Genomic DNA, 13454 nt, shown 5'->3' with positions numbered 1-13454 from the left:
CAAACTGGCAGGGACCCCAGAAAGAGAAGGTCGGTGTGTGGGCCAGACCTGCTCCTAATCACAGCCAGCTGGGGTGGACAGAGGCACTGCCCCATCTCCTGCTGTCCCCCGGACACCAGGGTCTATGAGCCCGGAGGCACCATCAGCCTACAGCTAAGAGCCCCAAGCTCCAGCCCAAACACCCCACTTTTTGAGCAGTATCCCAAAAAAAGTGTCTGCCATTCCACAAGTTTCATGCCAAAGAATAGCTTAATTCAGTAAGGCCGAATCTCTGTGGAGAACCCCCAGTTACAGAAGCTAGAAAGCAAGGATATAATTGGACCTTTTTTTTTTTTTTTTAACAGAAGCTCAAAAGGCCCATTAAGCAAAGGACATGAGACACAGTCCATCCATAACCGGAATGCAGTACCCCAGAAATCCCACTTACCAGCCTCCTTCACAGAACTCTTGAAGACACACATTTCAGCCTCAGACTGGGCATCTTTCACTTAGCTCTTTAACACTCAGGCAGTTAATAAACTGGTGGAGCAATTCCTTCTACGTACATCACTGTTCTGTCTTCGTGTTGCTGCCTTAAATCTTTTGTAAGCAACAAAACAAAACCTCAAAGAAGCTGTGCTTCAAAAGTAAAGAAAGGTGTTTTGACCTGATTTCATCACCATGAAGCAGCTGATGACCTCAGCTTTTTTTTTTTTTTTTTTTAAACCCGAGCTTTTGTTAAAGGGATGAATAGAAGTTCTCTACAAGAAAACTGCTTAGTCCTTTTAAGTTCTGGTAAGTTCTGCCTTTGGCATTGGTAGCTGAGGATGCAAGTTGTAAATAAATGGGCAGAACTTTGGAAGCTCTTAAACTGAATCCCATATGGAGCTCTGCCCGAGTCCCAGTGGGTCCCTTGCACACCCGGGACACACAAGAACGCCTGGGCCTCCAAGACCTCATGGACTCAGGGAGGATTTGCAACAATGTAAAAACTCCCTGTGAGCTGAGACCCAACGAGTGAATTCGCAAAGAAGTCGGACGGACTTACGCAAAGAAGTCGGATGGACTTTGATGAAGACCCTTCAGAGGAGTAACTCGCCCACAATAGGGCTGGCTCGTTTTTATTAAATGTTGCTAATTCCATTTGCTTGTAGTCCATTCGACTAGGTTTTGTTATAAGGAGTTGTGGGCAGAGAATCAAAAGCACAGAATCTTCGTTCCAAAAACGGAAGTGTAGCTTAAGATTTCTATCATTTTAAGGAGGAAACTTTTTCTGGAAATGTATCTCCGAAATGATGATGGGGGTCAATGGAAAACAGATTTTGCTATATGATATGCGCTTTGCTCCAGCTTTTCAGAAATATCTAAAGCAAGCAGCTAAATATAAAGCAAGGTCAAATCAGTCCTGCAAAGACATGGTGAGTCACAATCAATCAGAGTTGTAAGGACAAGGCTGGGCTGCTTATACCACTGAACACCCCTGATGAAACATCCCTTCCCTGAACCAGAAAATAAATGTCCACAGCTGCACTTGGTGGCTGGCGCTGAAGTTCGTTCACCATATGGTCACCCTTATTATCATCCTTCCAGCAATTCCAGCAAGCTAACAGGAGAGAGCTGGTTCTTCCAATCAGCTGCAGGCCAAGCAAACATCTCCCTACCACGGTCTTTTCCTCCAAGGGACTTCCTGACCCCATGCTCTTCTTCCTGCTTTTTCCTTGTCTACTTCATGCTCTACGTGAGAGTCCCAATGCCCACCACTCTGGACCCCCCTTAGGCCTGGGATTGAGCTGCTTTTCAGAAGGGGGTGAGTGTGTGTTGGAAAAAAAAAAAAAAAAGAAGAAGAAGAAGAAGGCTTTTTCTTGGACCTTCAGCCGAGGCAGAATCTAAATGTCAGGAGGGTCACAACTGGTTTGGGATAGCCTCAGGGTTTTGGAACAGGAAAGAACCTTAAAGATGTCACGTGTCACTTTTTAGAACTTTTAAAATACAGTGAAACCCTTTTCCCCAGGGAGGCTGTATATAGAAACCCAGTAAGTGAAACAGAGAGAAAAGAAACTGTTATTATACCCATACAATGGCATATGATTTGGCCATAAAAAAAAAAGTACAAATACATGCTCTAATGTGGGTAAACCTTGCAAACATCATGCTAGGTAAAAGCAGCCAGTCACAAAGGACCACACATTGTAGGATTCCATCTTATATGAAATGTCCAGAGAGAGGCAAATCCAAAGAAACAGAAAGTAGATTAGTGGTTGCCTAGGGCTTGGGGGAGAGAGGGACGCGAGGTGGCAGCTGAAAGGTCGCGTTTCTTTTTGGAGTGGTGACAATGCTCTAAAATTGATTACAGCATGGTTACCCCAATCTGTGAATCCACTAAACGCCATTGAATCACACCGTTTAAATGGGTGAGTTTTATGGCATGTGCACTCTATCTCTGTAAAGCTATTGACCAGGGAGGGAGGAGAGGTGGAAAGATCTGTGATGACTGTTCCAGCAGCCAGACCGCCTCCCTCACCCTGTTCCCTCCGGTGGCCCCAGAACCACCTTTGCAGGCCGCAGGGACTGCACGGAGTGTTGTTGGAACACCCTTGATCTAGCCCTCAAATGTAAACCAAGACATGACCCCAAGCCTTTTGACCCCAAGTGCAAGGCCCTTTAAAGCCAAGTTCTCACTGATGAGCCGGGGCTCATCCTGGGGGACACGCTGTGCGCCCGGGGCTCACCGTCCATGTCCAGGCGCTGCATGATGATGGCCAGCTCCACCTCACTCGGCATGTACCCCAAAGAACGCATGGCCATTCCTAGCTCCTGCTTGGAGATGAAGCCATTCCCATCTCGGTCCAGAACCCGAAAGGCCTCTCGGATCTCTACAAGGGGAAAGCAAACAAAGTCCGATGGTCACATGGCTTGGTCTGTTGCATTGAAATTACCAGTGATCCTCTACTGACCACTCCTAACGGCCTTACAAATACTAATATGTCAGAACCGTTTAATCAGATAAAAGAGCGGCCAAAAGAGGGACAAAAGGAAGAAAGGGGAATGAAAAACAAGGAAAGGAAGAGAAGGGGAAAAGGAAAAAAGAAAACCAGCCCCAAGCATCCTTAAAACACCACGGTCGCCGCACAATTCGACAGTGCTCCCAGCGGAGATGTGTTCGCTGAAGACACTTCCTGGGCAGGAACGAGCAGGTTAGGTTTCAGCCTTGAGGACAGCGCTGCCTCTTAACCTGGGCTCTTCGTTTGCGGGAAACAAGAACGAGATTCCCCTCCGCAGGCTCGTGTGTCAGCCCCCTGCTGCAGGTGGAGCTGTACAGAAGGCTTTTTTTTAACCCCGTAGGAAGACAGGAGTTACTATCCTGCTGTTTTTATTTCATCCTCTAATTTACAGCTATTTTACAGCTATAAACAACCTCAGATCGATAAGAGTGTCATAAAAGCCCAAAAAAGGCATCTTTAATCACATTCTCTCCGGGCCGGCAGAGGGTCTGATATCAATAAGGCCATTCCACTCGGCAGGTGATCGCCCATCCTCTGACCCCAGCCTGAGTTGTTCTGCCTTCGGCCCAGAACCCCTCCCTCCAGAGCCCGCGTGGCCTGTCGGTCCTGGGTTGGCTGAGCATTAACACATCACACTGCCACGAGGCATGGCGTGGAGAATTCGAGATCAGAGTCTGAAAATGACAGGTTCATCAGTGGTGTCTGGGCACCAGACTTGGCTAGCTTTGACTTTTCATCGATAAACCCGGCGCAAGCAGGTATGGTCACTGCCAACATTCACCACGCTGTTCAGCAAGAATTGGCTGTCCAGGACACCTGGGTGGCTCAGTCGGTCAAGCAGCTGCCTTTGGCTCAGGTCATGATCCCAGGGTCCTGGGATCGAGCCCCACATCGGGCTCCTTGCTCAGCAGGAAGCCTGCTTCTTCCTCTCTCTCCCTCTGCTTGTGTTCCCTCTTTCAAATAAATAAAATCTTAAAAAAAAAAAAAAAAAAAAGAATTGGCTGTCCGTACCTGAGGAGCATGGAAGTAAGTACGTCAGAGAACCAACAACATGTTACCCAGGGACACCACCGTTCTCCAGAGTCCTACACTCCAGTTAGGAAGGAAAGACTCATGCGGAAACTGACAGAAACTCTTGAAACGAACCCAAGACACTGGCCCTAACCCGTTTACCTACTGCTTCTTGAAATAGCTGACTATGCTCCATGACAACACCTGGAACCACACCCTTACCCAAACAAGCTCTGGCCCCTTCCCATTTGTACGAATTTCCTGGGGCTGCTGTAACAAATCACTACAAACGTTGTGGCTAAAAACAACAGAAATTTCTTTTTTTTTTAAGATGTTATTTATTTATTTGATGGAGAGAGAGAGAGAGAGAGAGTGCAAGCAGGGGGAGCAGCAGAGGGAGAGGGAGAAGCAGACCCCCTGTGGAGCAGGGAGCCCGACATGGGGCTCGATCCCAGGACCCTGGGATCATGACCTGAGCCCAAGGCAGACACATAACCAACTGAGCCACCCAGGTGCCCAACAACAGAAATTTCTTCTCTCACAATCCGGAAGCCGAGGTACGAAATCAGGATCACTGGACCAAAATCAAGGTGGGGACAGGGCTGTGCTCTCCTAGGGCAGAATCTGTCCCTTGCCTCTTCCAGCTTTGGGTGGCTGGCTGCCGACATTCCTTGGTTTGTGGCCAGGTCCCTCCAATCTCTGCCTCCATGGCCACATCGCCTTTTCCTCTTTTTTTTTTTAAATAAAGATTTTATTTATCTGATAGAGAGAGAGCACAAGCAGGGGGAGCGGCAGGCAGAGGGAGAGGGAGAAGCAGGCTTCCCACCGAGCAAGGAGCCCGATGCAGGGCTCGATCCCAGGACCCTGGGATCAGGACCCAAGCTGAAGGCAGACGCCTAACCGACTGAGCCACCCAGGCACTGCCCTTTTCCTCTTCTGTCTGTGATCTTCCTCTGCCTTCCACTTCTAAGGACACTTGTGATGGCATTTAGGACCCACCCAGATAACCCAGGATAAGCGCTCCATCTCAAGACCCTCAACTTAACATCTGCAAAAGCCTTTTTTTTTTTTTCAAGGAAATATTGACAGGTTCCAAGGTTGAGGACCTGATTCCTCTGGGGCCCGATTTTCAGACTGCTGCCCTCTCCCACCCCAGGATTTCCACCTGGAATGCCTTGCCTTCCTCTTTAGTTGCCCAAATCCTGTCGGTCCTTCAAGGCTGAGTCAGGAACCATGGGTTCCACAAAAATGTCTTTGCCCACCATGGCCAACGTTCTCTCCCTTTCTGCTCCTGTTCAGTGGTTCATTCGTTCCTTTCTCATGATGTCAGCCCATCCCATCTAAAGATACGATGGTTGGTGCAGAAATCATGCATCTCTTGTATGTATCTTGCATGTATCAGAAATCATCTCTTCATACACTTCATTCATCTTTGTATTCCCACCGACACCTTGAAGGAGGCATTACACAGACTGCAAATTCACTATTAATACTAATTCTGCACGTTCAGTGCTTTCTGAGAATAAGTGTGGGCTCCAGCAGACAGAAGAGCAGCCTGTGAGCTGGGACCTTAGGCTCCTGGCCAGGCGCATTAGCTAATTAGGTCTGCAGCCAAACCCTGAGGCCTCAGATTGTTCATGTGTAAAATGAGCTGCGCTGGCCACGAGGATCCCTAAGGTCCTTCCAGACCTTTCCTGGGGATCTGTGGACATTGTTAAAGTGTTTAAGAGAAGAACAGGAAGCCTGTGTTCTCTTTCATACCCTATTAATCTACTGTTCAAACACCCCTCTTTTTTCCATTGAGGATAAAGAAAAAATTTCAGTCTGGTCCAAATTCTGAATCAAGGGGTTTGTCTGCACTTTTAGGCTTTTCTCGCCCATGAAACTTGCCCAAGATTCCCTCAGGCAGACATATGTTTTCCTACCAAATCCCAGGTGGCCCGGAAAGAGCTTAGAGTCACTGCTCAGCATGAGGTCATGGCACACAACACTCAAGGACAGTGGGGCGGAGACCACGGCCTCATGTGGCCTGAGCCCAGATGCCGAGAGCAGGAGGATGCAGATGCAGGGTCTCCCAAGGTGGGAGTCAGCCCACAAGGAAGTCAGTCCGGCCCTGCCCTACACCCGGGGCAGGCTTCTCCCTCAGTCTCGATTGCCCCATCTGAAAAATGGGTTGGGTTGGCTCTCCTTCTAGCCTCTCTAATGGGGCTCTACTTCAGAGCTGGCATGAACCGTGCAAGAGTAGGAAACGTCAGATGATGACAGGGGCCTGGCCTGGAGTCAAAGAAGAGGCCAGGGTCTTAGGTGGGCCACCTGGATTGCCGGCTGCACGCCGAGCTCGGCCCCTTGTCCTCCTCTCCCGAGGCACATCTCCACTCACCATTCCTCTGACTCAATCCTGAGCTCCCTGGCTGTTTCGATCACTCTGACGGGGCAATCCCCTTCTGTTGACAGGGTGACAGGGTCTGGCCTCATTCCTGTGATTCCCCTGCATATGCCCTAGATCTCACAAATGAACAAGGCTGTATCCTTACCCTGGACACCCCAGAGAGGCCTGAGCGACGATGTGTGTGAACTTGGCCTAGAAATAAAGGCCTTGATGGGTGTGCCTCCCGACCCCCACCTCACTGCCCGGGCTACTCCTAGAGCCACCTCACCCTTGGGCTGCAGGAGTCAGACGGAGGCCACCGCAGAGCTGGCCTGCTGGGAAGGGACGTGATCCCTTGAGGCCTCACACCCCCATAGTTTGCCATCTGCTGTAAGTAAGCAGGCCAGCCCTGCTCCAGCCCAAGACAGCACAGCGCAGGTACAAACCAGCTCAGAGTTCTGTTTTCTGTGGCCCCCAGGTAAGTGGGACAAAGCTGCACTTCCCTGTTTGCCCAGAATTTCTGCTCCTGACTCCCAAATAGAGAGAGAGAGAGAGAGAGAGAGAGAGAGAGAGAGTGTGTGTGTGTGTGTGTGTGTGTGTGTGCAGACAAAGCTCACTAACTTCATTTTCTTTCAAAATAACAGAGAGGGGGGAAAAAAAGTACAGAACTAGAAATCCATAATGGGAGCCTCTGGAGATTTAATCTTTCCAGGGTAGGGAAAGCCCAGGCAAATGAGAAGCTTATTAGAAGGAAATGGGTCTTGCAGCCGGAGACATGTGATGTGTGCCTTGTTTTATTTTTATTTTTAATAGCAGAACAGGGTGTGAGAAATATGCCCATAAAACTAGCGAGACACAGAAGCAGGCCGGACCCCCCTGCCTATGGCTACAGGCAGCCTGCTGGCACACGGAGGGGCCCTGGCCACTCTCCACATCCTTGGGAAGTGAGGACCACAGATCAGGTTTCAGGAACAACCCCGTAATGCGGTGTGCTTTTTGCTGGAATTTATCCCCTCTCTGGGCTAAAGTCCCTGGTGCTTCAGAGTTACATAAGCGTGCTGTGCTTTTGGTCTTTAAGTCAGTTTTATGGTCATATCAGACACCGGCATGGCAATTCACCCACCGGCAAGAGGCCTTTGCAGGTTCCAGAAGGGGCCATGGTGATGGCGATGAGAGCCCGGCCAACCACCTTTTGTGGACTATGAAAGGAAGCGTCATACAACACACCTTCTGGCAAAAGGAATCTGCTCTCTGCATAGGGAATCTCCCAGAACGAAGTCTGCATTCCCACAGGGGAATGCACCTCTCCTCCCTGATATTCTGGAGCCAAGCAAGGTCTGGACTAGAAATCAATCTGCTCCAGAGCCCAAGAGATTTACTTCTCGTTACACCAGCAAGCGTGTCTTCTCAAAACCATCAGATCACCACTGGTAACACCTGCATCCCAACCCGGTGGCCCCTAAGAACCAGGCTTCAGTTCCATGACGACCCCAGGGACATGGCCAATTCGGGCAGGAACAACGGCAGAGGCAGGGCTATCATACAGAACAGACTCATCGGGCAGGCCGCCCCAATAAAGTGTGCATCAGATGAAAACCAGACACCAGCCAGAGTCAATATTCGTTGGCTAATGAATTCATTGGCCTCGAAGAATCAGCTGAAATTCACGGCGCTAATTTGCAAGCTCCCAATCGGCAATGAAGAACAACAGTTTTTCCTATCTCAGCCCCTGTTAGATGCGAAATCTGTCTAGTCTCTACAGAAATGTGTCTTTAGGAAGAATGTGGGCTTTAAGCACAAAAAGCGATGGTTCTGTTAATGAGCAAGATGCATTTTGTTGATACACATCATTGAGAAATGGCAAAACTGGAGACATGCGATTCAGCGAGGTAATTATTGAATACCAACATAAGTGCACCAGAAAATACAAGAGAGGAACCTCAAGGTCTTTATTCAGAGAAATTAATAGGACAGGGACTGAGTCAATGACAAAAGAGATCTAGAAGAATCTCCACCTGCTCTGTGAAAGACAAATGAATATTCAGAGATGATTAATACAGCCGTTCATTCACTAAGAGTTGCTGTTTACTTATTGCATGCCATATGCCGTGCTAGAACAGTTAGGTAGCAAAAGAAACTTTCCAAGCTATAAGAAGCTTATATTCTAGTTGTGATGGGATGGTCACAGCAGAGAATGACAAGAGCAATCTACAAGCCTACAGAAAACCCATGGATATCCTTCCACATGAGAGCCAACTCTTGTGAAAGATCACACCAGAATCTTTTGACATTAAGAGATGAGGGGAAGAAGCACATGAGGGCAAGATCGCAAAGGGCCTTGGGGAGCCATTCGCGCAGTACCCTGCAGACCATGTGTTGGCAAATGATGGCCCATGGCCAAATCTGGCCCAGCACCTGCTTTGAAAATAAAGTGTTTTTGGAACGCATCATTTACACACTATGTCTGCTGCCTACTGGGTACTACTTTGGTACTACACAAATAAAACTGAGAAGTTGTGACAGGGATGGTTTGGCCCCCAAGGCCTGAAATGGTCCACTCTGGCCTTTTATAGTTAGTTTGTAAAATCCTGCTGTAGGCCATGGAGCCCTCAGTGGTTATAAATTAAAAAAAAAAAAAGAAAGAAAGAAAGAAAAGAATGGATCAGATTTTTTTTTTTAAGATTTTATGTATTTATTTGAGAGACAGAAAGACAACGCAAGTGGTGGGGAGCAACAGAGGGAGATGGACAAGGAGACTCCATGCTGAACCCAGAGCCCAATGCGGGGCTCGATCCCAAGACCCAGAGATCATGACCTGAGCCCAAATCAAGAGTTGGATGCTTAACCAACTGAGCCACCCAGGAGCCCCAGGATCAGATTTATTTTTGAAACTGAGGGATCTGACACCCGGGTGGCTGAGGGTGAGAAACACAGCCCTCACCGGGAGCCCTCATCACAGAGTCTACAAGAAGATGAGGAGCCTGGGCTTGGCAACGTGGAGTTGCTAGCAGGGTCCGAGGGTCTTTTCTAGGTGGTCAGCTGGGAGGGCTCAGGTGTCCGGGGTTTAGGAGAGGGGGCTTTGAGGATGATACTGGGGTTTCTAGTTGGCCTGATGGGGTTGAGGGCTGATGGCATCAACTGAGAGAGAATTCAGGAGGAAGCATGTGTTTTCAGAGTGGGAAGGGAAGGGGTGCTTCAGCCACATGGAGTACAGGGCGCGGAGAGATACCCGGGCGGCCAGGTTTGGTGAGCATTTGGAAATAAGGAACTAGCTATTGCTGACAGTAATACTGAGTATACAACCAGAATGGAAAATGGAAACAGAATGACCGTAATTGCCTATAAAACGCTGGTTCAATCCCAGTGCGGGTTTTAGTGTGAATGAGTTCCAATTTAATTCTACTCAATCAGTCCGCAAATACAACTAGCTGTTTTCAATAATTAGGGAACACAGGGGCGAGGGCTCCAACAGCCAGGAGTTCAGGGTCCCCAAGGAGGACCTTTGTGCTGGGAGGAGGCAGGGTCAGAAGTGTTCGGCATTGAATAACACTGACTGGGGACGGTCAGGTGGATGGGGCAGGGTGGGGCTCAGCCACTGCTCTGTATAGCACGCTTTATTAAGCTGGATTTTTTTCTTGGTACTGTCTTCAAAGGGCTAAAGGAGCCTCACTCCTAGGTTATCTGCTGTTTGAGGTGTGACTGCATCCCTTTCAACAAGTGCTCGTTCATTGGGCTTCTTCCACAGATTCAGATGGTAATGAGCGCTACAGTGGAACACAGGAGAGTCACAGTTAAGAGGGGTCCCAACCCCGGAGGCATTTCTGTATGTCTTTGTTCATTTATCTGTTTAAGTGGAGTCGTGTTTCGCAAAGGAGGCTTAAAGGACGGAAGGTTTACCTGAGAAAAAAAGAGGATGCACAGGAGAGAGGAGAGAGAAGCCAAAATAGAAAACACCCGGAAATACACAGGGAGGAGGTGTGTTGCCTACTGACGTGTTAGGATTTCAAATCCATGTCTTGCAAGCTTGTTTGGGGCAAAGCTGTTTTGTGGTTTGAATTTGTTTTGAATGACTTGTTTTGATGAAATTGTTTTGAAGTTGAATATTAGGACCTTCTTATCCAACTCTTGCACCTGAAGCTGAGAGGACCATTGCGCCCTTGACACCATAGTAATGGCAATGGCGTCCATCACATGATGGACCAAGAGGTGTGACCGGTTCCTTGAGAGTATTTGGTCTGGGCGAGGCTACTCTTCGCTGATCTATATAGCCTTCCAAAGATCTTGAGACACTTGCTGCTGCCGTGGCCAGGCTACTCTTGGTTAGCGGGGGTGTTTAAACCATGCCGCAGTCTCAAGAACAGAAGGGACACCTGTTCCTGCCTTGGTGAGATTTCTCCTCGTAAGCAGTGGAGCAAGCCATGTAACAGTCCCTGGAGTAATAACCTTCAGAGCAGCCTACCTTGCCTGCCAACACAGGTACCATCACCTGCTAGCTATGTGCCCCAGCAGTGAATGATACCCAACTTTTAGTTGGAAGGACTGACCCTACTGAGAACCAACTTATAGAAAGGTACACCTCCAACTAAATTTGGGCTTTATTTCTTTCATCTCCTCTTTGCCTGAACAATAGCATAATTAATCTATCACTAGCTTGAAGTATGTTATTTCTTTACTGGGTTATTAGGAGACATATGCTTTGTTGGCTTATGAAATATTATTATAAATTATAATTCCCACAGTGAACCTGATTAAATAAATTATTGGCAAAGGCAATCTCAGCCTCTGAGCATAATCCGTCCTGAACAAAGCAAGGTGAGCCTTAGGAGAGCCTGGAAGGAGGCTGAGAATCCTAGTCAATGCAACAAAGAGGGCTTTCCAGCAGGGGCATGGCATGAGCAAGGGGGCAAAAGTGATGCACTCTTTGGGTTCAGGTTCCTGGTTGCAGGCAAGGACTGCTGTTGGGAGGCACTTGCAAAAGGATATAGCTGGCAATGGTCACCATCCCTCCCAGACAGCATCATTGCCTCTGTGATCTAAGGCTAGAATCCGGAGTTGAGCACTGAGGCCCCAGACTCGCCCTGAGTCACTGGTAAACCCTGGGAGCAGACAAGAGGCAGTGTTGAAAAACATCGAAGGCCCAACACTTAAGGCTGGTGGGCCAGTGATGTGCTGCTCATACTGTATATCTCAGGTATCCCCATGCTCCTGGCCAATTTCATTACCTCATGACCCAAATGGCACCCTGAATTTAAAAGCAAAGCCAACTCCTTGCCTAGCCGGCATTCAGAAAGAAAAGCATCTCAGTAATTTACTAAGTGGTGAAATTAGACAAAGACTCAGTATCCCAGCTCATGAAAAATAATCATTTCTTTCCTAAAATTGGGTGGCACAGGCAGTCAGGAAGTTAGGGGCATTTCAAAGGGTTTAAGAGCTAGGAGAGAGTTTATCTGTCCCCAAATTTTATACTTGCACAGATAAAGCTGAATGGATTTCGGCAGTCCAGGTTGCTTAAGCTGATGGAAAATTCCCCAACAGTACAAGAACAAAGCAAATTAGACCAGACACTAACAATGAAAGCCCATCCCAGCCAGGGGCACCCCGTGTTGGACAGAATGTTCTAGGCAGGGCTGAAAGGAAAATCATTAAAATTCGATGTGAATATGTATGAGGGTGAGAATGGCTGGAGGGTCTCTAGACAAAAAGACATTCTGAGTGAAGAGAGAGAGGAAGGGCAGTTTTCTGTCTTGAGAGGTTCTGCCCCTGACCCCTGGGGTCAAAAGACCAGAGCTGGACCCGCCCAGGAATGGAACATTTCCCAGGTTACACATTAATGTATGTTTCTTAATGAAAAATGCTCCCAAAATGTATAAGGAAAAAAAAATAATCTAATTCACCAGGCAGCAATAACCATGCTTAATATATTAGAGCATTTTATTTCAAACCCTTTACATACAAATATTCTTAATTAAATTTGGATCCTGCACTCTCTACAGCTTTTTTTTTTCCATTTAACACACAACCATTTCGATCTTCCATGTTGTTTATTAGTCTTTAAAACATCATTTCTGATGGCTACATAGTGTCCCATATTATGCCTGCAGCCCAACTGAGTTCCCCAAACTCCTAGTGTGGGATATTCAGATCATTTCTACTTTTAAATAATGCTGCCATGGAAATCTTTGTACGGAAATTTTCATGGGTTTTGATGATCCTTTCCTTAAGATGATATCCCAGGAAAGGAATTCCTGGGTCAAAGGGCAGGAACATTTTAAGGCACTTCATACATATTGCCAAGTTGCCCACTAGGATCCATTTCTACTCACTTCTGACACCAACTGGCAGGGGTGGGGGGGGTCCCATGCCAACTAATTCTCTAACTCTCTGGATACCAATCCAGCATCCAACAATTTCATCCACCCGTGACAATAACTACTCACAGTGAGTGCAGACCCCACGGGTCAGGCCCCACAAACCTCTCCTCACCTCAGACGCAAGTCGCAAGTCAGGCCACCTGTACTTCTGACTGACCAGTGGCTCTAAAGTCTGGGGTTCCCACAAACCCACCTGGAATTTGATCATTTGCTAGAATGGCGCACAGAACTCAGGAAAGCTCTTTACTAACACTTCCTGGTTTGTTATAAGGGATGCAACTCAGGAACAGCCGAATGGAAGAGATGCCCAAGACAAGGTACGGAAGGGGCCCGAGCGGGTGTGGAGCTTCCATACCCTTTCTGGACACATAACTCTTCCAGCACCTCAATATGTTCACCAGCCTGGAAGCTCTCTGAACCCTGTTATTCAGGGTTTTCATGGAGATTCCACAATGTGAGCATGGCTGATGCAATCACTGGCCACTGGTAATGGAACTCAATTCTCCAGCCCTCTCCCCTCCCTGGATGTTGGGGGCTGGGGCTAAAAGCTCCGACCCTCTAATCACACCTTGGTCTTTCTGGCAACCAGCCCCCATCCTGCAATTATCCAAGGACCTGAGCCACCAGTCATCTGGTTAGCCACTCCAGAGATTCCAAGGATTTTAGGAGCTTCCAGAACCAGGAAAGAAGTTCAAATATGTATCTCCTATTTTATCACAATAT

General features: G+C 47.9%; 1 protein-coding gene across 1 annotated transcript in view; it reads right to left on the bottom strand.

Moving 5' to 3' along the window:
* Positions 1 to 13454, bottom strand: part of CALN1 (calneuron 1) — a 488598-nt gene that overhangs the window by 239279 nt on the left and 235865 nt on the right. Inside the window, exon 3 of the mRNA XM_028109767.1 lies at positions 2709 to 2852. Coding sequence (XP_027965568.1) covers positions 2709 to 2852 — 144 coding nt within the window. The remainder of the gene's footprint in view (positions 1 to 2708; positions 2853 to 13454) is intronic.

Source organism: Eumetopias jubatus, unplaced genomic scaffold (assembly GCF_037043125.1).
Source record: "Eumetopias jubatus isolate StellerSeaLion01/CBP00866 unplaced genomic scaffold, mEumJub1_p1.0 scaffold_12, whole genome shotgun sequence".
NCBI lineage: Eukaryota > Metazoa > Chordata > Mammalia > Carnivora > Otariidae > Eumetopias > Eumetopias jubatus.
This window is presented reverse-complemented; position numbering and strand designations above follow the sequence as displayed.